The sequence below is a fragment of the Panthera pardus genome, unplaced genomic scaffold, assembly GCF_024362965.1.
Source record: "Panthera pardus isolate Hobbes unplaced genomic scaffold, ASM2436296v1 HiC_scaffold_7, whole genome shotgun sequence".
Lineage (NCBI taxonomy): Eukaryota > Metazoa > Chordata > Mammalia > Carnivora > Felidae > Panthera > Panthera pardus.
Genome location: NW_026527002.1, coordinates 65,556,412 through 65,580,501, shown reverse-complemented (window position 1 = coordinate 65,580,501; position 24,090 = coordinate 65,556,412). Strand labels below are relative to the sequence as shown.

The window sequence follows — 24,090 nt, the reverse complement described above, 5'->3', positions numbered from 1 at the left end:
GAAATAAATGAATTGATGAGGGGCATGACCAGCCAAAGTTGCCCGAAGTCGTTAATAAAGAAGCATGGTAATTTCCAGGGCTCCCTTCGGGACCTTATCAATCATTCTGGAGGTTCTTACCTTTGTTTCATTATTTTTAAAGATGACATGATGTGGGGGGGGGGGGAGGGGGCTTCTGTTGCCTTTTAAGTGACCTCTGGAGAAGCCAATCTGGGCAGAGCGTAAATCACACCTCTCCCTCCTGGTTCCTAGCTGCCCGTGGAATGTGTCGGCTTTGGCCAAGGTCGGCTCTCTGCCTCCTGCACCCCTCTCTCCGCTGCCCCCTCTATTCTAAACCTACCACCAAGCAAGCTGCTGTGTTTTGAGGCCTTGATTTGCACAGACCTCTCGTGAAAGCACAAACACCAGGGCCTGGGTGCATGTCCCATCATGTTGATGACACGGCCATTAGTAACCATGGCAACCTCCCTTCCCAGGCTTTTGTGGCTCCACAGGCCTAATTTACACCAGTCTCTTCCAGATTTGAAGGGGTTCTGGGGACCCACTCAGCACAATTATGAGCTGTGTTATATAGTGAGAAACTCGCCTTCCTTCAGCCATGACTAGGCAAAGAGCAAAACCTGTCAGGTTGAAAGAAACAACCCCAAATTTCTGGCCAGTAAGCTTGGCTAACTACCCTTAAAAATCCAAGAAAGGAAAGAAAATGAAAACAAAACAAAACAAAACAACACAGAAAGAAAAAGGAAAAGACACATCCTTTTCAGGTCCGTTTCTTACAGCAGCAAACAGAAAGCAGGCAGAGGCTGTGTCCCTATAACTGCTTGTAGACTGAGGAACGGAGAGGCCCCAGAGGGTGCGTCCAAGATATGCCACAGCGCTGTCACTCACGGGCAGGGCCTTGCAAACGAGGACACAAAATCCACCAGCCGCTAGTGAGACCAGGAAACCGAAGGGCTCCATATGAATCTGCTTTTTGCTCCCTTTCCTGCTTCTATTCTCTCTCGCTAGGACTTGCACCCCCCGCCCCGCACATGCCTTAACGTATGTCCTCCTTACAAGGAGGACCAGGAGTTCATGATTTCTCTGGGGCCTTCTAGCACAGTAGATAACATCTCAGGAAGGACCAGGCGAGGCCATCATGTGGCACACGCCTGCCTATTGCAGACCACTGACTCTAGACATCTCGTCGTCAAAATTCCCTGACTCCAGGGAACGAGTGACTTATGATGGACACCTGGACCCTGAGTTCCTGGATGCCTGAGAGGACATGTGCTCCAGACCGCAATGGTCAATAAAATCTCCAGACCCCAAGCAAAGATGAGACTCCTGCTCCTTTCCTTCTTAAGTCTCCCAGACGCTCCGTCCGTATCTGCTCTCAATCTCTCTCTCTCTCCCTTCAGTAAACTCTGCTCTCACCTCCTGCTGGCTCACACCTGCTTTCCATCCTGCATGAAGCCAAGGACCGTTCTGACTGGTCCTGCGGGACCCCCTCCAGGTCCTCTGACCTGGCCTGCCAGCATCCCTGGTTTCCTTCCTTTTTCAAACAAGAACTTTTAAAAGGAACTCATCATCTGTGTCAACATCTCCGTACCCTACAACCTATATGGACTCTGGCAATACGGAGAAAGCAAGCCAGCATCCTCGCCTTCTTTCCTGCGGGGAGCAGGGAGGGGGTTACCTGTTAGGCCTGGCCAGCCTCGGCAGGGATGCTGTCGGAGTCCGAGCCAGCCTGTTCTGCGGTGCCTTCGGCTGCCGTCTGACTCCAGCTATCCGACCTGTCTGAGACGGCGTCCTCCTCTCCGACCGTGACCTCCACCCAATCCACAACGCCCGACTCCTCATTCTCGTCGCTGCCCTGGCCGTCCCGGCTGCTGCCCTCCGACCTGTCCGAGGTGGCTTCAGAAGGCTTGGCCAGCACACCATCCTTGGCTTGCTCGTTGCTCACTTTCACCCTGGGTACCAGCTTCTCCAAGTCCTCTTCACAGAGCTTTTTGGGGTCCTTGTAATGTTGCTGACCCACGTCACTTCCATTCTTTGGGCTCTCAGCGATGACGGCTTTCACTGCTTTCCTTGGTGGGGCGTCGTAACCGTGATCTCCCGCTATCTGCTGGTGCTGGTACTGCTCCATCCACTTTAAGGTTCCGGTTTTTAGTAAGCACCTGTTCTCTTTGAACCAGCGCACAATTTCAGTTCGGACCAGGCCCGTCTTGGCTGCTAACTGGTCATACTCCTGGGGAGTAGGCCACTGGGTTCTTGCAAACGTGCTCCGCAGGAGATGTACCTGTTCTTGATTTTTCGTAATTGCTGGTGAAGGGCTGGGCAGAGAACTGGCTAACTGGGCACTGGAGAGCTGGTCAAGTCGAGACAGAGCACCATTGGGGGCCACCACATCTTGGCCTTTTTTGCCAGTCCCCATGGAATCCAAGACCGCTTGTTCCATGCTGTCCCGAAGCTTCCGTCTCTCTGAGAACCAGGATTCGATCTCTCTCCTGCTCAGCTTGGTTTCCACCCTTAGTCTGTCCAGTTCTGCTTGGGTCGGGAAAGAGCTTTTCAAAAAGCTGTCCTCCAGGGTTTTAATCTGACCCTGTGTTTTTTCTTTGAATTTCTGTGGGGCAAAGTCCGGGTACGCGTGGTACGCGCGGCCGTGTCGGGAGGCTGCGATGGCCAACTGGTCTTTGGCAAGGGATTCGCTGGTGATGTGGACGATGCCTCTTTGACACCGATACCGGTGATCGCTGAACCACTTCTTGATCTCACTCCTGGCAAGGCCGGTCACCTCGATGAGCCGATAGACCTCAGCATCGTCAGGAAACTGGCTCTGGAGAAAGCTTGCCTTGAGATGCGCAATCTGCTCCTTTGTCTTCTTGCGGTCACTGGCTGGCGTCAGCACAGGGTTGGCCACCTTGGGCGGGGGCTCTGGCACCTGAGCGATGTGTGGACGCTTGGGCTCGGGGGCGGCCTGGGGAGTCACTAAAGGCCTTTTTTGGCCATGGTTGGTCACTCCGGCCACGGCAAGCGTGATGGGGGAGCAGGAGACCGTTGTTGATCCGCTGGTCACCTGAGTCAGCACCAGGCTGGTCTGGCCGAGAATCTGGCACGGCAGAGCTGTCTGGAGGATGGGCTGTGACATCTTTGTGGGCGCCAGCTGGGCCGGCAGCACGGTGATCGTGGGGGGTACTGACTGGATGGTGCCATTAAACATCTTTTTCCGGGCCTCCTCCACCTCCTCCGGGGACCAGCTGATGCCATGCTTTAAGCGCTGTGTGGCAAACCAGATTCTGATGTGCTCTTCTGGGTGTTTGGAAGCAGCCGTCAGCCAGGACAACTCTGCCTGGGTTGGGTAAGGGAACTTGTTGAAGGAGTTGATCATGGTGGCATTCGTGTCCAGGGCAGAGTTGTATTTGGTAGTATTCAGCGGGACGGGGACCTTCGGGACAAGGTTGATATTTGGTGGGAGCTGGACAGAAGGCGTGACGTGCCCTAATGTGTCCTGGAGGAGCTCCACGCCTCCGAGTCTCGAGAGGATCTCAGCCGCGTCTGTCACCAGGCGGGCAGTCCCTTCCACGTGGTTCTCGGGCGTGGCCTCCTCCGGCTTCTTGGGCACCTTCTTGGCATCGGCTTTTGGTTTCCCTGGCTTCATGATGGGGGTTTTACTCACTGAGATTCCGGGATCACCGTCGCCGCTTCCGGGGCCGCTGGTGGTGATGGACACGACGTGGTTGGTGGCTTCGATGGACTGCTCTAAGACAGTTTGATTATTGCGCTTGATTAACTTCAGCTTGAAGTTGGTCTCCCCGGGATGGAACTTGGAGTTGTGGTCAGACAGGGAGTCGTACTTTTTGGTTGTGAAGTTACATTCGGCACACACGTATAAGGGGTTGAGAATCACGTTGGGGTGCTGCGTGTCAACGTGCTCCGTGAACTCGTTCAGGTTTTGCGTGGAGTAGGGGCAGTATTTGCATTCATAACCACCTTGGAGTTTTTTGGATTGGTTTTCCCCTGTAGATTTCACCTCTATCACTTCATTTTCTTTGGAAGAGTTCTCGGGTTCTACTGTCCAACTGTCCTTGGTTGTTTCAGGCTGTGTTGTGCTGTTTCCTTTCTCTTTGGCCCTGTCTCCTTCTTCGGGCACATCTTGTTCTACTACTTGTGATGTCCGAACCATGCACGGGGTTGTGGATTTTCGCTTGCTCGCCATGCCGTCTGTCTGTGTGCAACAGCTTAAATTTGGGGAGGGGGGCGGGTAGGGAAGGGGCAGTGAAATTTTTGGAGCAAATCAGATAAAAGGCTTTGGGCTTTATTCCCCCTCCAATGGCTTTGGCTTCCCTTGAATGCTGAAGTCTAGTGTTTGAGTGTTCAGAATGATCTCAGCACAAAAAACTGTAACTGCTCCAATGGCTAAACACAAGAGGCAGCATCATATCTGTGGGACAAGAACAAAGATAGGGTCAGTGTTTTTCCACAAGGCAGAAGAAACTAGCATTTCTTTCTAACCCACCCCAACTGGCACCCACAATAAAGCAGACACCTAGGTACGCACAGACAGTGAGAGAGGGTGCACATGAAAATAAAAGATCACATTCTTTTCTTCCTTTCTTTGGGAAGGGCAGTGGGAACCGGCCCAACGCAAGCAAAGGAGGGTGCAGGTCATTCGTTCATGTTTAGAGGCAAACAGATACAGAAATGCAATGAAGGCTCTAAGCTCTGAAGTGGTGGGTGGGGTGGCGGAGATGAGATGTCGAGATGTCGCTGGGCTCTCAAGCTGCCTTAATTGATGGTACATCAGAAGCAAGATGCTTACCTGGGGCCACCAAATGGTGTTTATATGGGTGTTAGAAAATGGATATCAACTCTTGTTTCTTACCACAGAAGTAAAGTCACCAGTATAGAAAATCCAGAAAATGCTTTCAAGTATAAAGGAGAAAAAAATCACCCTGAATACTGTAGTTCCTTTATTTCACTTGAAATGTTCCCTTTCTATAAATAATGAGCAAAATAATGACTTAAAAATGGCTGCATGATACCACCTTGGGGGGATATACACATGTGATACATTTAGTCATTCAGCTTTTGTTGGACATTTTTTTTTTTCTCCAATTTTTGGCTCTTCTCCACAAAATTGCAGGCAACACCGTGAGTCCTTATTTCCGGTAAGTCCTTAGGATGAATGCTTAGACACAGAAGCACTGGGTTAAAGGATATGTGCATTTTAAGTTCTCTTCACTCATTTGGCCAACTTTTCCATCAGCTGGCCCTTCCCCTGGCAATGAACGGGAATGCCCAACTTACCACTCGACCTACATGGAATATTACCATGAAAACGCCTTGCTGATTAGATAGGGTTAAACCATCTTTTTTTAAATAAATTTTTTAACGTTTATTTATTTTTGAGACTGATTGAGAGAAGGACTGTAAGCCGGGGAGGCGCAGGGAGAGATGGAGACAGAATCCGAAGCAGGCTCCAGGCTCTGAGCTGTCAGCACAGAGCCCGGTGGGAGGCCCGAACCCATGAACCGTGAGATCATGACCTGAGCCGAAGTCAGATGCTTAACTGACTAAGCCATCCAGGTGCCCCAGGGTTAGACGATCTTAATATACTTTTGTGCTTTCCTTCATTGCTAATCAGGTTGAACTGCTTTCATAGATTTACTTGCCCTGTGTGTTCTTTCCTTTTGAATTGTTTATTCATGCTATTTTTCTCTTGTGATGTTCAGTGGTTTTACTATTGATTTACAAGCCTCTATATTAAGAGTATCAGTACTTTATTGTATTCGTTGCAAAATGATTCTAGTTGAGCATTTACCTTTTATGTTCATTCGTGTTCGTTCGTATATGGCATTTTTCGTGTTTTTACATGCAAAAGTTTTACGTTTTAGGCAGCAAATTTACCAACCTTTTTCTTTTGTGGCTCCTTTCGCTGTGATTTTATATATAGAAAGTGGTTCCCAGTTACAAGAAACAAACTGCTGGTTGCCAGAGAGGGGAGGGTTTGAGGGGCAGATGAAGTAGGCGAAGGGTGATTAAGAGGTACAAACTTCCAGTTGTAAAAAAAAATAAATAAAAAAGGGCCTGGGATGTAATGTACAGCATAGGGAATATACTCAATAATATTGTATTAACTTTGTATGGTGACAGATGGTAACTATCTGATTGTGGGGATCATTTCATGATGTATAAAAACATGGAATCCCTCTGATGCACACCTGAAACTAACAGGATCTTATATGTCAATTATACTTCAACAGAAAATAAATAAAAATCACTTGTACATTAAAAAAAAAAAGTGATTCCCTGCCTTGATAGCTGAGACATATCATTCTATGTTGTCTCAGAGTGTTTTAGCTTTATTTGTTACATTTAACGCATTTGGAATTCAACTGATCTTGGGTTAAGCTGTAAGATACAATTCTAACCATTTTTTTTGAGAGTTACCAATTATCTCATAGCATGTATTGTGTTCTCACTAATTTGTGAAATCATCTGTGTCATACATTACATTTTTACATATACTAGGGCGTTTCTGGGTCATTTATTCTGTGCCTCTTATCTAGCTATTGACACACGACTTATTTTTTTTTTTTTTTTTTTTTTTGTAGATTAGAGTATGTTTTAATGTCTGGTAGAGTGAGCTCCTCCTTATCACTCTTCTTTGGCAAAACATTTCTGGGTTAGTTTGGTCATTTCTTCATATAAATCAATTCCCATAAATCAGAATCATCTGCAAAATAAAATCCTGTTAGAATTTCGATTGGAATTGCATTAAACAAATATTAATTTGGGAGTACAGGAACAATTTGCTTATCAGGAGTAGCAAAGTCGGGGAAGTGGCAGCGTCCAGTGTGTAAATGCACGGGCTGGTGTAGAGGGCATCTTTCATTTTGTGGTTAAAGGAGAAGGGAGATGTGTTTTGAAAGGAGTAGAGCTGACACCTGGGGAGAAGGGAAAGGGAAAAGATGGCTGTTACCTCCTGTCCCTCCCGTTGCCTTGGGGTTGAGTTCCACTGAAGAGAGTGCTCAAGGGTGGAAGTGGAGACTTATTTTTATGAGCAACCCTGCGGGACTGTGCCCACGCACATCTGCTTAGGGGCTCAGGTGACAAAGCTGAGCAGGACTTGGGGAGGGGCATTTCCCCCTGTGAAGCCAGAACCCAGTTATTCTAACGAGGAGCCCTGGCATTCCCACGCTGGACAACGTCATCAGCAGTGGGTGAGTGTCCCTCCGGGCACTGGTGAGGAGAGGACACGGGCACAGCAGAGCAGAGGGGACCCTGTCTTTTTGCTGACCACACCCAAACTGACATCTTCAGCCTCCATGTCCCTGCTGCTGAGACTCTTGGTTTCCCCCTCGGCCATAACGTTACCCCCTCCAGAGCTTCTCATCTCTGTCAGTGGCTCCACCATTGGTCATTCCGGCCCAAACTCTCTTGGGCTCACCCCAACTAATCCGTCAGCAATGCTGTTGACTCTGTCTTGAGAATAAATCTAGTATCTGACCCTTCGCACCACTTCCACATCCCCCTGCCCCTGCCTTGTCTAAGCTACCGTCCTCTCCCACCTGGAAGTCTGTGGCAGCCTCTCAAGGGTCTCTGGAGCAGTGGCATATTTTAAGATAAGAATCAGTTCATGTCACCTTTCTGCACAAAGCCCTTTCTCCAAGCCCTTATAACAGCCTGCAACCCCGGCACGTTCTGGCCCATACTTCCTGCTCCCCCTTGCGCGTCACATTCCGGCTGCTGGAGCAGGGGTATCCCTTCCATCTCAGGACCTCTGCCCTAACCTCCCACCCCCGAGCTCCTCAGTGCTCACGTCCCCATTTAAAAGTCATCCTCAGGGCATCTGGGTGGCTCAGTTGGTTAAGTGGCCGACTCCTGGTTTCGGCTCAGGCCGTGATCTCACAGTTCGTGAGTTCAAGCTCTGCATTGGGCTCTGTGCTGACAGTGTAGGGCCTGCTTGGGATTCTCTCCCCCCCCCCCCCGCCCCTCTCCCCTCACTCTCACTCTCTCACTCAGAAATAAACATTAAAACAAAAATAAAAGGCATCCTCCCACAGAGAGACCTTTCCTGACCACCACCCCAAGTAAATCAGTGCCTCCCTCATTACTCTGTTTCCTTACTCTGCTTGGCTTTGCTTTCTTCATAGCACTTTTCAATATTTAAAATTTACTTAGACATTTTGTGATTGAAGGAGGGAGGAGAGAGCATTTATCTACTTTTTTCTTCCTCTAGGACTTTCAATATGCCAGCCACTAGGCAAACGTGGCTCTTCGAATTTAAATGCGGCTCTTTCTTAATTAAAATAAAAGAAAATGAAAAAAAAAATCAGATCCTCAAGTTACACTGGCCGCATTTCAAGTGCTCAGTAGCCACACGTGGCTGGTGGCTTTTGTATGAAGCAGCGCAGAACTTTTCTATCGCTGAGGGACCTTCTACTGGACAGTGCTATTCTAGAACATAGATTCCATAGAGGCAGAAACTTTTCACTGTGGTTTGCTCAGAGCCTAGAACCATACCTGGCCCGTAGTAAGCTTCCTATGCATGTTGGCTGAATAATTAAGTTAACTCAGGATGGCTGCCTCGTGGGGCCTGTGGCTGATACGGAGAGAGGAGGCGTGGCAAAATGTCCTGCTGTGTGTGCACGTGTAGGCACCCTTGTGTGTGCGTGCACGTGCATGAGTGTATGCGTGGGTGTGCGCTGGGGGCATGAGCAGAGGGGCTCTGTGAGGGGGAAGGAGGTCCTAAAGTGCCACAGAGGGTGTCCCTGTCGTGACAGCTGGTGGCTACATTTGCACACACTAGCCAAGAGACTGGGGAAGCTGAAATATAATTTTTAGAAATTTTTTAAATGTTTATTTATTTGAGAGAGAGGGAAAGAGAGAGAATGAGCAGCAGAGGGGCAGAGAGATAAGGGGAAAGAGGATCTGCAGCAGGCTCTGTGCTGACAGCAGAGAGCCCGGAGCGGGGCTCGAACCCACGAACCACAAGATCATGACCTGAGCCGAAGTCAGATGTTTAACTGACTGAGCCATGCAGGCACCCCTGAAATAGAATTTTTAAGCAAGGGAGCAAAAGGAAACTTTTCGCCTGCAAAACAAAGAAATCGGTGCAGGAATGGGTGCAGGGGAGGGAGGGGGAAGAGATTCTTCTTAGAGAAACTCCCCATACGTAGAATGACTTAAATCTGTTGACAAATGGGGCCCAGAAGTGAACCAAACTGTGGTAAAAACATCCTAAAACTTCTCAGTGTTCCAAAAACCGTGGTTCAGAATAAACAGCATCTTCTAAAACTCATTTGGCGACCAGGAGTCCAAACCACAGCAGATCAAAAAGAAGGAAAGATGAAGGAAGAGAAGACAGACGTGGGGGCAGGGCGCAGAAAACACGGAGCCTTTGAAGAACTCATCTCTCGGTGGTGGGGGGGGGGTCCCCGTGATGGAGTCACAAGAACCACGGCCCTGGGAAGAATCACCCCGGCACCAGAAGGGGGTGAGTGTCTGCACAGCAGAAGCACGTGGTCTGCCTTTTTGAAAGTCTGTGAGCCGCCAGCGGGATCGGGACCAGCGCCCACGAGGCCTGGGCCTCACCTGCACGAAGGCTACAGTACTGCCAGCCGTCTTCAGGCTCGGACGGACACCTGCCAGAACTGGCAAAAATAAAGATGTCAAAATGCACGTTAAAAGTCCAGCACATCGCTTCCGTGCTGGGGGAGGGGAGGTGAGCATCACACCTGCCAGCCCTGTGCAGCCGGTCTCACCCCGGCCGGCTTCCCAGGCGCATTCTGTGCCCGCCTGAGAACATTCGACCTCTGGGCGGCAGCGAGTTCTCCCCTGGATGCCCAGCAGTGGGGCCTGAGACACGATCCTGCCTTGGGGCGGGTGGCCAGAGCCGGTTAGGACTGAGCACATTTGTGCTTAAGATCCTGGCGCCCGGAAGGAGAGGAGAGGAAAGAAATCTCCTTCGTCTGTGACATTCCAGGCATCCCAGGCCTCACAGGACAACTAGGACAGAGCGCGACAAGCACATGGTGCACGGAAAGGGAGCCAAGGCACCGACACAGACCCTTGCCTCCTTTGCGTGTTTCTGACACTCGGTTTTCCTTTTATCCACCACGACATCCATCACTCACCACAAAGAAATCCAATGATGAATGAGAAAGGACAAAATCTTGGAATAAGTAACATGGGATGAAAACGGCCAGTCTCTACAGACCATCACGAACAACTCCCTTCCGGGCGTCCCCTGGGCTCTCTTCCTCCTTCCCCGCTTGGCGCCTCTGCTTCTCCATCAGCCCCTCTGTGTTGTGCGTGGAACGCAGTTCGATTAGACCCCTGTGTGCTGAGTTTGGCTGTGGAAACGGGGCCCACAAAGAGGAGGAAACCGTGCCCTTGTCCTCAGGGAGCACACAGCCGGCATTATTACTGAGCCAGGGCTGGAGCACCCCAGACGGGGAGGCTTAACCAACAGGAGTGTTTTTCTCACAGTTCTGGCAGTTGGGAGTCCATGACCAAGGTGTCTGCAGGGTTGGTTTCTCTGGAAGCCTCTCTCCTCGGCTTGCAGACGGCCACCTACTTGCCCTGTCCTCAGCACGTCCTTCCTTGTGTCTACCGCCTGGTCGCCTCTTCTCAGAAGGACACCTGTCACACTGGACTGGGGCTCACCCCAAGGGCTTCCTTTAACCCTAATCACTTCTTTAAAAACCTTTTCTGAAATACCCCACATTCTCAGGGGTAGGACTGTAACTCGTGAATTTGGCAGGTGGCAGGGGAGACCCATTTCAGCCTGTAACAGGCAGGCAGGGGAGTGCCCACCGAATACCCTCCATGGTGCAAAAGTGATTTATTCGTGTAGACGACAGATACCGAGCACTATGAGTGCAGATGTGGTTCTGGGTCCCCAGGACACACGAGTAAATACACAGGAATCTCTGCTCTGGTGGGACTCGTGTTCACAAGCTGACATGAGCAGAAGCCCAAGAGGTGATGAGCTCTATGGGGAAAAAGTCAAGCAGTGATGAGGCTGGGGTGGGGAGTGCGGTGACCTGCGACTTTAAACGGGGAGGTCAGGGCCTCCCTCCACGAGAAGCCAGGGGAGCATCGGGACGTTGCACAGACAGGAAGGAGAAAGAGTTTATGAAACACAGAGCAGGCTGTGCTTAATTCCTTAAGACAGGGTAGGAGGATGGCTAATGGCTTCACAGAGGAGGGAATCGTCTTAGAAATAAAATGACCAAGGGGTGCCTGGGTGGCTCAGTCGGTTGAGCGACTGACTTCGGCTCAGGTCATGATCTCACAGTCCGTGAGTTCGAGCCCCGCATTGGGCTCTGTGCTGACAGCTCGGAGCCTGGAGCCTGCTTTGGATTCTGGGTCTCCCTCTCTCTCTGCCCCTCCTCCACTCATGCTCTGTCTCTCTCTGTCTCAGAAATAAAGATAAAAAAAACTTTTTTTTAAAGAAATAAAATGACCATGACTTTGATTAACTGAAATTCTCCTTACTATGTGGATGAGGCCCCACAACAACTCTGCAGGGCTGTTGTAATGAACCTCAATTTATGGAAGAAAAACCCAGGCCAGGGAGGCTAAGTGCCTTGCCCAAGGTTGCACGGTGAGTTCACGGTAGGGCTGGGATTTGAACACGTGCTCCTGGCACATGACACAGCCTCCCCCGGTTAAGCAGAGTTCCAAGGGTGGGGTAGGATCCTGGAGGACAGAGAAAGGGAAGGGTGACTCCAATCAGAGGAACATGCTCCCAGGCAGAGGAGAGAGCAGGAGCAAGGAAATATCTGAGGAATGGACAGGACTGAGGTCAAAGGGCAGGGCAAGAGGGCGGAAGCTGGGAAGAGGCTGGCAAGTCAGGTTAGGCAGAGACTGTGGAGGGCCTTGAATGTCACACTAAGGAGCTGCAATTTCATTCCGCTGGCGAATCATGGAAGCAGCAGGGTCTTAGAGAGCAGTTCGTGGGGTGGTGGGGTAGGGATGGCAGGACGAGAAGGCACGTCAATGAAGGTAAGAACCCCCAAGCCAAGCAGATGAACAATAGTCTTGACTACCCCCAAATTAAACAGTGAGGGCCCGGGCTGCCAGAGACACGCCTCCCTCTATCCTTACATTTGTTCTCTAAGCAGATGTTGAGGGCCCTTCCCTTTTCATCTTGAACCTTCTCCCATTCAGTTTGCACTCGCCCCCCCAAGGATAGCTGGATGATTCGGGTTTAAATGTGGTAAAACTGATTCTCCCTTAATCGTCTTCCCAACAGCAACGGCAGCTGGCATTCACCGCAGTCCTTGCACATTCCAGGTGTTCAGTGGCTCACTTGTCAAAAACCCTCTGCAGACACCGAAGCTCAGAGAGGTTAAGGAGCTTGGCCGAGGTCACACAGCCCGGAGCAGCAGAGCTGGGCTGCAAGCTTTATGGGGACCTTGCTAAAATACAGAATTCGGATTTGGAAAGTCTGGGGTGGAAGTGAGGTTCTGCATTTCTAACCGGGCCCCAGGGGAGGAGAGCGCATAGGTGGGCCACACGTGGAGCCTCCCCAAGGAAGCAAGTCCCCACTGCCACCCTCTCTCCCCCTCTCCTTTCCAGAGATGGGGTGGTAGCATTTCCCGACCTCTCCCTACAAGTGGCCTGTGGCCCTCAGGGGAACCAAAAACGGGTCAAACCAGAAGACCAGCCCCTGGAATCGCTTTGCAAGGCGGCTGACACATAGCCTGGCTGTCAGATGAGAGAAATGTCCAGGCTGTCATTCCGGAGGAAGGCACGTGGGGGAGGGGAGAGTCAGAGCCTGTGGCTGGGTGGGGGGTGGTCTCCAGCCCAAGGAGGGTCAGAGGTCAGAGCAAGTCAAGGAGTCCGGGCCCCTCGGGCCTCCCAGGCAGGCTTTGCGTCGCGCCTACGCGGGGAGCACATGGGCCGCTCCTAAGGAATTGAACCTTCGGGCTTTGGCGAGGATGCCACTTCTCATTTCGGGGCTTTTCACTGGGGCTGTCAGAGGAAATAACAGGGCTGTCTCTGGGCTTTCAAAGGAAGCATCCTGTCAAGACATCAAAGCCAAAAAAGATGCTTTTAGCTCTGCCAGGTCTTCTGACAGAGCTGTTAACAGATATCACCTCAGCTCATAAGGGTAGACCTCGTGTGCGTGTGCGCACACGTGTGATTGTTCCTTTATGTTCTCAAGTCACAACATCCCCCCACCCCTCCGCTGCCCAGGGAGAAGGAATCCTGAAGGGTAGGCGCGTTGTGGCGGTGGCGGCTGGCGGGTGGAGTGGAGGAAGGAATTGGACGCAGGGGTCTCGGGTTTTGCTCTGCACTCCTGGCTGCCCAGCTTGCTCGTCTGCTTCCATTTGCCTCCATCTTTCTCATCTGTTAAATGGGAATCGCTTTTGAAACGTCACTCAGGAGACCCTGAGTTAATTCCTGGAGTTTTACGGATTTCTCCCTAGCCTACTGAAATCTAATGCGGGGGAAAGCCTACGATGTGGCTCCCAAACCGTCAGGTACCCCCTGGGGTGCTTTGTAGAAAATACCCTTCCTGCGCCCCCATGCAGACTTTAAAACCCGACAACCGAAAGCAGGCCCAGGAGTCTTTACTTTTAACAAGCAGCCACGGTGACTGACGGGCAGCCAGGTTTGGTGGCCTCGGCAGGAACGCGTCACTCGGCTTCTCCTGCTGCAGAAGTGGCTAGGGGGAGGCCAGTTCTGTGCCATGAAGACTGGAGAGGTTTCTTGCTGCATTCTGTGCTGGACTAGAGAGGAACGGCATGTCCCCAAGGGCGATGACAGTTTGGAGGACAATGCAGACGTGGGGGAAGAACCGTAGGAGGAGAAGGGAACACAGCATGCTGGATGCCTGCTAACGCAGTATAGGACACCTGTAGACACCACAGGTCCAGAGCAGCGCAACTGGTGGCTGGGGGAGGTGAACTTTAAGACGCTATTTCTTGGGGCGCCCGGGTGGCTCAGTCGGTTACGTGACCGACTTCAGCTCAGGTCATGATCTCACGGTCTGTGCGTTTGAGCCCCACGTCGGGCTCTGTGCCGACAGCTCGGAGCCTGGAGCTGCTTCAGATTCTGTGTCTCTCTCTCCCTCTCTGCCCCTCCCCTGCTCTCATGCTCTGTCTCTCTCTCTTTCAAAAACAAATAAACATTAAAAAAAAAAAAATGATGCTACTTCTCGTGTTTTTATGGCTCCGTTGCTCAGCCAGACAATTTTTTTTTTTTTTTTTTTTTTTTTTTTTAAAGAAAAGGCGTTTGCTGATCTGGTTAAGGGTGTGAGCAGATACTGTTTAGAGGCATAATCTGTATTATCCCTGCAACACCGGCACACGGCTATGATCTCCCTTTCACAGATGAGGAAACGGAGGCTCAGAGAGGTTAAATGGCTTGCCGAAGCGGGTAGAGCCCAGACAATCCTGGCCCTACACCCACTGCTTGGTCCCCGGAACGCACAGTTGTTAATCGTGAACAATTCCATTTCCTGACACTGAGTCTATAAATTAGATTTCTCACAAATTCTGAGTGGCTTTCTCCCTCTGGGAGTGTTCGAAGGAGTACGATTTTAATTGAATTGTAATGTCTTTTTCCACTTGTTACTCGGAGATGCTCTCTTCTGAGCTCGGAAAAAGCCTGCATGGCCTCCTGTAGCCAAAAACGTTTCAGGGGGATGAAATGATGAAATGAAGTCTGTGGCCGGGGCACGTGGCCCACCCCCATCAGCGCCATCGTGCACTTAGGCAACACAGGGCTCCGAGAGGAGGCTTGTGTCTTGCTAGCCGTGAGGAAAAGTGGCGACCTGAGACAAGGCAGTAAGGACTCAGGCAAAGAAGGCCAGCGATGCCTGGGACGGAAGATCCGTTCTGGGCCCATGTGAGCCCAGACCCCAGAATTAACTCATTGACTCAGAAACAACGAATTCCACAGCTCCTTTGCCAGGTGAGACCTTAGCCTCATGGCTGTCTTTCCCCCCCATCGGTCCTCACCGTTAGTGCCCACCTGGTTGGTGGAGACGGACCCAGGCTGGAGCTAGCTCTCCCCGGGTTTGAATCCCGGCTCTGCCGCTTACTGATGGAGAAGTCCCTCCTTGTCGGGCCACAGCCCGAATGCCCACCTCACACACCCCAAACCCACGTGCAGCCTGGACTGCTCCAAATGCAACAGACTCATTTTCAAGGGCCAGCCTCAGTTTCCACATTTAGAAAATGGGGGGGGGGGGGGATTCTCCAGCGGCAGGATCGGGCTGAATGAGAACCTTTACCGCTGGCGTGGTCTGGTTCCCCAAACAGGTGACTTTAGTGAGCTGGTATTAGCAATGAAGTGAGGGTAAGCTGTGCCATTCATCCTGCACACACACCCTGCTCAGTCTGCCCTCGGGTCACCTGACCTCATTCCCCAAGTCCCCCTTCTCAGCTGCCAACCCCCAGGGAAGGTGACCCAGCTCATCTGAGTCTTGCTGCTCCGAGATTTTCTTTCTCATGTTTTGTTCGTGCCCATAGAAATTTCTATGGCAACTGTGCCAATATTTTTAATCTTCCTAACTTTGCCTGTCTATTTTAAAGATTTTGCCTTCCATCTTGTTGAGAAGATCAAGGTCACGAGACAAAGGTCACCTTCTTCCTCATCTCCACACTCGTCTCTTTCTCTCCAGCTCAGAGGCGGTAGTGGGTCTCCCCATTACCAGGCTAACCCCTCCACCTGGCCTGCGGGCCCCGATGCTCCTCAGGGACTCTAGCCCAGCACTCATCGGTGCTCTCAACTCCCCTCCTTTCCCTGGATCCCCTTCCCTCCGGGAACACCTCCATTTGCCATTTCCCTAAAAAAATAAAGCAAAACAACAGTAAAAAGCAACACCGAATTTCCCAAAGCCGCTCAATTCTGCCCCGGTCTACACATTATCGCACCAACTCTCGCTTTCTATGGTGGAGGTGGGGTGCTCAGGCCCCCAGTGAAGGAGAGACTGCTCCTGTCACTTGTCTCCGTGTGAGCCTGGACAACTTATGTCAGGCTTCTGAAGCCTCGGCCTTTCTGTCTGTAATTCGGGCATGAAAACGGTACCCACGTCAAAGGGTTGCCAAGAGCATCCAGGGAACGCCCTGGCCTCTAGGTTTGGCTCTGGGCCTCCGACGTGGTGTGAGCGTTGAGCTTGCAATCCGTGTTATTGAGACTGTGCAACCATCAAAGCTCTCGAAGTTTGGGATGACTGTTGCTCACCTTTTCCAGTCCCGTACCGTTCGCCCCTCACCTCTGAGTGCTCTGCCCTCCCTGCTCTGCTGATGCTTTTCTCTCAAACTGCCAAATCTGTCCCCACCATCCCCGACTCTGTGGGGCAAACTGCCTTCCTCCAATTCCTCCATCCCAAAACTCTACATGCATCCTGGTGGACAGCCAGCTACCAAACAGCCCGCCCAGCCTGGCTCCTCTCTATAGGGCCCCAGACCTTCTGCTCCGACTGCTGGCTGACAGTGAGGCCAGCCTGTGTGGACAAAGGCTGGACGGGCCATTGTCCACTGAAACCGGATTTTTTTTTTTTAACAAGGCCAAGATGATTCACGAAAACCAAGGAAAATAATAAATAAATTAAAATACCAGAGGATCCGGGGCGCCTGGGTGGCTCAGTCGGTTAAGCGGCCGACTTCGGCTCAGGTCATGATCTCGCGGTCCGTGAGTTCAAGCCCCGCGTCGGGCTCTGTGCTGACAGCTCAGAGCCTGGAGCCTGTTTCAGATTCTGTGTCTCCCTCTCTCTCTGACCCTCCCCTGTTCATGCTCTGTCTCTCTGTCTCAAAAATAAATAAATGTTAAAAAAAATTTTTTTAAATACCAGAGGATCCATCCCTGCTCAGTTGGAAAACAGATTCTATTCAGTCACCCCTCCTGGAAGGTGTAGCTGATGGGGAAATTTGGCAGAGGCTGGGCTGGATGGCCTCAGAGTCTCCTCTAAGTGTGTCTTCTCTGCCTCTGTGACCATCGCAGGGAGTCTCACGGACACCCCAAATTGAACCCTTCTAGAACCAAGCTGATCCCTTCCCTCCCAAACGTGGTCTTTCTGTAATGCTCCTCTTTCCAAATAAAAGTCCCATAATCTTGTCCGTTATTCAGGCTGGGAACCCAAATTCTCCTTCCCCTGTCCTCCCCCTGCCGCCTAGTTTATTACACCGGGTCTTCCTGACTCTGCTGCTTTTACCATGCCTCCCAGGCCCTCATGCCTCTGTGCGAGGTCAGGTTCTCCTCTCGCCCTCCCTCAGCAGCTGCAAACACTCCCTCTATCCTGGCCTGGCCTCTGAGCTTCACCTGCCAGCGGCCTTTCCCGCCTCCTCTGGCCATGGCAGTTCATTCTTTGCCAAGAAAGGACCCACTCTTGGTCCATGTGGGCCCTCCGGCAGTGGGCGTGGGACTTAGTTCTGACCGCTCAGAACCCCACGCCCTCCAGCAACGGCGAGTCATTACAGAACGCGCTCATGGCCCGAGCAAAGCAGTCAGAACCAGTGGGGTTCCCTCTGGGGCTTCTTCCGGAACCACTGGGAGACACGTGCTCCTTTCTGGTGGAGTTGCCGAGCCGACTGGATGAGAGCACACAGTTCGCACCACTGCCAGCGGCCTTCTTGCCACGCGAGGGGGAACAAACCTGAGAGTGGAGCCGAACGCTGGGCTGAGAGATGCAGACAGTGAGTCCTGAAAACATCCCACTGAATGCCGCTCTGCCCGAATCCAACATACTTATGTCAGTCTGATGGGGCTTTCTGTCACCTGTAATTGAAAACATCTCGAGAGACACAGTTTCAGGCCAACCTCCTCCCTGCCACCATTTCTTCCTAAAACAGCAATTCTCAGCCTTTTCCTGCCATGACAGACATGCTGGGTGACATGCCCATTTGCAACATTCTCTCGTTCTTGTTGTGATGGCCATTATTCCACACCATCCCTTCCCACTTAAGGAAGATTCGCAGGATGTGAGCGGGAGTGACATTCATATAGGGTCACTTTTGCGTCCCTGCTAATCAAGAAAAGACAGTCATTCACAAACTTTACTACTTTACTTCTGAAGCAATACTTCTTGATAATACGTACCTCACAACTGATGCCATGACTGAACATCATGTTTCTAAACACAGATCTGACCACATCATCCTTGCCTTGAAAGCCTCGTTAGGGGTAGGGGGAGCTGGTTGTGAGACATGCTTTTCACCACCCGGTTCCATTTGGATACCCCCTTCCCATCCTTGAAACTTCCTGGTATTTTAAAAGGGAAATACGGCAGAGGACCTATTTTTTTAGCAACAGAAACATGGGCCTTGGAAAAGAGAACGCAACTTATATATTTGTTGATTCATTCATTCATTCACTCAGTCGTTCATTCACTCCGTCCCTCAGGTCTGCTATATCCCAGTCACCGCTTTCGATACTAAGGAAAGGGGCGCCTGGGTGGCTCAGTCAGTTAACTGTCTGACTTCGGCTCAGGTCATGGTCTTGCGGTTCGTGGGCTCGAGCTCCACATTGGGCTCTGTGCTGACAGCTCAAAGCCTGGAGCCTGCTTCAGATGCTGTGTCTCCCTCTCTCTCTGCCCCTCTCCTGCTTGCACTCTGTCTCTCTCTCTCTCTCAAAAATAAATAAACATTAAAAAAAATTTTAGATACTAAGGAAATAAGACAAAAGATTCCTGCTCTCAAGGCATCTATGATCAAGGAGGGGAAGACAGGAAACAAATGGAAAACAACGTCTAGATAGTGCTGAGTGATTTGCACAGAGTTTTGAAAAATGATGTGATGGTGACTGAACAGCCCTGGCAGAGAGATAATCAGGGGATGCCTCCTCAAGGAGTTGAGTTCTGGGCCTAGAACTCTATCGAGAACGAGCTGCCTTGACGTGATTGTGTATATCAATGACCACAGAGGGGCAGACTCACTGACTGCTGACAACATTCGATGCTTGCCGCGAAGTAATTTTCAAATTGTTCAGTTGTTATTTAAAAATTCTGTTCTCCCCAACAGTACTTTCTTGAAAGGCTTTAAAAAGCTTCATCGAGAAATACAACTTTTCACTTACTAACATGAAAACAAAACTCTTCAATAGTTTTACCATGGAAGAAAGTTCTTCTTTTCCTTACTTAAGACAATTGAGGAATAGTTGAATCTGAGATAAGTGGAGAGCTCCAAACAGCTCCAAAAAAAGTGTTGGGGGGGGGTGTCATCTGTGAGTCTAGATAAAATATTAGAAAAAATTTTAATCTCCAGGTGTTCTTTTAAAAAAGTGATTTAAAAAACCAAAACTATAGCATACAGGTTTTTTTTTTTTTTTTTTTGGTTTCTGAAATAGTTTTTTTCAAGTAGTTAAAATGAAGCATTGTCTTGATGGCTTATACATAAAGACTTTGCACCCAAAAACTATACACTGCTTTCTCTTTTTTTAAAAAAAGATTTTAATGTTTATTTAGTTTTTGAGTGAGTGAGTGAGAGAGAGAAAGAGAGCGAGCAAGGCAGGGAGGGGCAGAGAGAGAGAGGAGAGAGGAATCCCAAGCAGGCTCCGTGTGTCAGAGCACAGCGTGACATGGGGCTTGAACTCATGAACTGTGAGATCATGATCTGAGCCAAAACCAAGAGTGGGATGCTCAACTGACTGAGCCCCCCCAGGTGCCCCCCATATTCTGCTTTCTTCGTGAAAGAAGCCAAAGGCTAAAAACCAGAATCGAGAAGGTCCACTGGGCATCAAAGTTGGAAGGTTCTCAGAGGTGACCCAAGTCTATCCATTAGGTAAAGTCAACCAGGAGATGTGGTCACAGACAGAAGGCAAGCATGGCGAGAAGACACAGAATCCTATCCTTCACCATCATGGTAAGACCTCAGTGGCCCATCTTCCCGGGCAGGGAGGTGAAGTGTCTCAAGGGCAGTTGTGTTGGGGTGATGGGTTCTGCTGGGTGGCTGTCTGTCCTCAGTATCATGGTGACGTCAAGGAGTTTTGAGCCGAGAAGCCAGTTAAGTAGAGTGAATAAGTTCACTGGCTTTGGAATTGGAATTAGAACAAGTAGAGTGAATAAGTTCACTAGCTCTGGGTTTGAAGTGAGGCCCCACCTACCTCTTACCAGTTGTATGACACTGGCAATATATTTCACCTCTCCTAGGTTTGGTCTCTTTGTCTGTAACTATGGAGCTAATGCCTACCTCGTAGGATTGTGAGGATGTCATAAATGGGGTAATGCTTGTAAAGATCCCATCATAATGCCAGGCACCTGTAAATGCTCAACAAATGGTAGCAATGTTGATGATGAAGTAAGGGACGCCCCTCTACGATGTATTATTAACCAGTAATTATTACGGTAGAGAGCATACGTCAAAGGCAAGGTTAATCGGCTCCCCCGGAGGGGCTCAAGCGAGCTCAGAGGCAAGCCAGGATGATTGGGAAACTGTCTTCGTGTCTGCCTGGGTTTCGTATCACAAACCTATCACACTGCACCATCTCTACTCCCTCTCTTTCTCTGAGCAATAATCTTGTAAAAAAAAACCCACAAAAACCAGCAACAAGATTAAGACACATGTTGAAGCAAAGTGGCTTCGTTATTTCTGTAGTTAATTCCTGGTGCTATCATCCTCTCCAAGGCAAAGCATCCTTTTTCTGGGTAGAAAGAATCATAACAGCCGCCACCAGACACAGGCACACACCCACACACCCACACACCCACACACCCACACACCCACAAACATGGCAAACCAGGGCTGGGAGCAGAGTGATGGGTTTCTGAAAGCAGGGGGGAGAAAAAGCTCGCTGAGACAGAGAAAAAGGAATCGATTCTGGTTTTACGCATCACATTACATAAATAAATAAGGTGGCATGAAAAGTGTAAGATGGGCCTGCTCTGATTTACAATCCATCAAATTCTGCTATCAAAACATTTAGAGAGGCTGTGAGACCACAGGCATTCATCATATCGACAATTCCCGGTGTAACCTTTTCATTTCCCTCCTCGTGGGTGATGCGTGCTCACTCCATCTTCCTGGAGCCTGGAGAGGAGTGAGGTTTCTCTGTTCCCCAGGCACGCGTGGATCAGGGCAACACAGGGCTTTTTAGCAGTCGCTTATAGTCTCCTGTCAGATCCCTCTCTCCATTCTGTCCCCCAATCTGCCTGCAGCCCCCCAGCTCATCCTGTGCATCCCCCAAACCACAGCTCTCTCTTGAACCTTTCATCTCTACCTTGAAGGGACTTCCCTTTATCTCAAAGCCTTGGATAAAGACTGAAGGTTTACTCTTGCTCTCTGATAGAACGTGCTCCACAAAGCCATTCATCCACGCCACTCAAATCCTGGACGAAAATCACATGGGTTTAAACTGTATCCAGGGGCCACGGTTCTGCTTCTCTCTGCACAGGACTCAGGGTGTAGGAGGTTGAACAATGGCCCCAAAGATACGCAGGTCCCAACTCCTGGAACCTGTGAATGGGACCCTATATGGCAAAAGGGACTGGGATGATGGGATTCGGTTAAAGACCTTGAGATGGAGAGACTGTCCCGGGTTACCCAGGTGGGTCTCAATATAACCTTACAAGGGGAGGGCCAGAGGGAGACTTGACTACAGATGAGAAGATGATGTGAGGGCAGAAATGGAGATGGTCAGACGTGCCTTGAAGGTGGACATGGGAGCCATGAGCCAAGGAATGCAGGCGGCCACTAGAAGTTGGGGAAGAAAGGAGTGGTTCTCCTCTGGAACCCCCAGGGGAAGCTGGCCCTGCCCACATCTTGGCTTTAGCTCGAGGAATCTGACTTTTGACTTCTGACCTCCAGAACCGTATGGGCATTTGTGCTGTTTGGGGCTACTCAGTCTGCTCCGGCGGGCCCAGGACATGAACACAGGGCCAGGGGAGCCAGGGCTGCGGCCCATGACCTTCCTTTCACCCCACGCCACTTCTCTGGTGAACCCCTTCCTGCTTCCAGGCTGGAGAGAGCTGGGCTGCTGTCTCTTTGGAACAAGCTGGAAACCCTGCTGGACTCAGATCCACAAGGCCAGCGCTTGCTGCCTCCCGTCTCCATAAAGTTGCCACAGCTAGGATGATTACCTCTGCTAGAACATTCCAGAATGACAGTCTTCAGAGGGACACGTGTGAGCACGCCCATTCACGCAGTGGCATGGCTGCTCACCCTACCCCCAGTGAGATCTTGACCTGACCTGAAATCAAAGAGTCTGACGCTCAACCGACTGAGCCATCCAGGCGCCCCTGAGCTGAACTGTCTTTAAGGTGACCTCACACACATGTTCCTTCTCGCTTCCCAGGGCTGTGGTGACAATCGGATGAGGTGATGGGGACAAGGTGTCTTCTCCGCTTCCCCATCCCTTCCTCTCTCCCCTCCTTCCTTTCCCATCCTTGTCCCCAACCCTCTCCCCTTTCCTTTCTTCCTGCTTTTTTTTTTTTTGAAGTTTATTTATTTTGAGAGGGAGAGACAGTGTGCATGAGTGGGGAAGAGGGAGAGAGGGAGAGAGAGAATCCCAAGCAGGCTCCATGCTTGGTGTGGGAGCCTGACGTGGGCTCCATCTCATGACCATGAGATCATGACGCCCCTTTCTTCCTGCTTTTAAAGGTCATCTAAGGAGTAAATGTCCTAGAGTAGGTCACTAAGCGGAGGCAGGCTCCTCAATGGGCCGAAGGCTAATGGAGAGAGAGGCACAGGGCCCACAGCACGGACTTGAGTTTCTCCCACACAGCCAGCAGCTACAGCTCCTGCACAAATCCTCTGGGCTTCCGGGGTGCAGGGTCCCTTGCACAGCTGGGCCCTGTCGCAGATGAACTCAGTGAAACCCAGCATTCCTGGACAATTACGGATCACAGACTACAAACCTGAACCTGAGCTTGTCTCGCTCCGCTCATTTTACAAGTGAGGAAACTGAGGCGTAGAGAAGTGTCATGGTCTGTGCAAAAGACCACGTGGCCTCTGGCAGCCCAGGGGCAAGGTGTGCCCTACCTGGGCCTGGAACAGCCCCCTGACCGGGGAGGGTTCCCATGATAACACCAAGGACCAGCTTTGCACTGAAGGGCGAAGGTTCCGGTGGACCTTGCTGATGGGATGTCTTGGTGGATGGACCAAGGATGGGGGCTGTGGGAGGGCTGACCGCCCACTCCCTCTTCCAACACATGGGCCTGGCAGTGTTCCCAGTCTCCCCACTGCCAACATATTTGAGACGCAGAAGGAACGCAGGAAGGGAAGGTCCTTTTTGGGATCACCTTTATCTTGGGGGCAAAATTCTTACCAAGTGAGTCCAGTATGGGAGGACTCTAGAAAATCATGATTCATTTCTTTCTTTCTTCTTTCTTCCTTCCTTTCTTCCTTTCTTTCCCCCTTTCGTTCCTTTTCTTTCTTTTCTTTTTACAATTTAAACTTGGGAAAGAACATGTAGGGGTTGCCCACTCTTCCAGAATTCCTCTTTCACTTTTTCTAAGCAATTGTGCCAACTGCTGCTCTCTGGTAGAAAATCACTGGCCTGCTTGTTCCTTTTTGCCAACGATCCTCACCATCTCCTCCACACCGACGGTAATAATGGTCATGGCGCGATGGTAATAAGCACCCCTCAGGTCTGGACTGTGCACCACAATCCGGCACTTTTACGGACATCATCCCGTAGGAGCTCCTATGCCCAAGGAGGCAGGCAGAGCAGGAAATAGTACAGCCTCTATTTCCCCATGAGGCCACTGAGTCTGAGAAGAGGTTTTCCTCTGTGATCCGATCCAGAGCCTTCCATATGCCAGCTCTCTGCTGTTGTACAAACAGGAGACACAGCGCTGGGCCTGCCTGCTGAACTGAAGGAAGAGCCCAAGCTGGATTCTTCTTTTGCCTCTGTGGTTCCTCGTTTTAGGCCGATGCAACATTAGTTCATCAGAACCAACCGCGTGGCATCTGCAGCTTCCTAGATAGTTCGATCTCTACCAGCAAAACTACTTGCTCTACAGATGACAGTGAGAAATGGGTACACAAGTGTGTTATGGGGGCAGAAGGACAGGAAACAAAAAAATACTTGGTGAATTTCTCCTCAGATATGAGGGGCCTGTTATTGTGATTTTGTCCTTTTCCAGAGGAATTTCCAACTGACGGGTTTTGTTTTTTTTTTAAATTTGTTTTAGTGTTTATTTTTGAGAGA

The 24,090-nt window shown here is 50.5% G+C and overlaps 1 protein-coding gene across 6 annotated transcripts in view; it reads right to left on the bottom strand.

Annotated features, from left to right (window-relative positions):
• ZHX2 (zinc fingers and homeoboxes 2) overlaps window positions 1–24,090 on the bottom strand; it is a 161,593-nt gene that overhangs the window by 11,684 nt on the left and 125,819 nt on the right. For 3 of the 6 annotated variants that reach the window (XM_053896413.1, XM_019459930.2, XM_019459932.2), the window contains one exon: window positions 1,679–4,423. In XM_053896413.1, coding sequence (XP_053752388.1) covers window positions 1,682–4,198 — 2,517 coding nt within the window. In that variant the 5' untranslated portion in view covers window positions 4,199–4,423 and the 3' untranslated portion in view covers window positions 1,679–1,681. Of the gene's footprint in view, window positions 1–1,678; window positions 4,424–4,579; window positions 5,410–12,917; window positions 13,019–24,090 lie in introns of those variants that run through there. The other 3 variants (XM_053896414.1, XM_019459933.2, XM_053896415.1) reach the window with 2 other exon arrangements.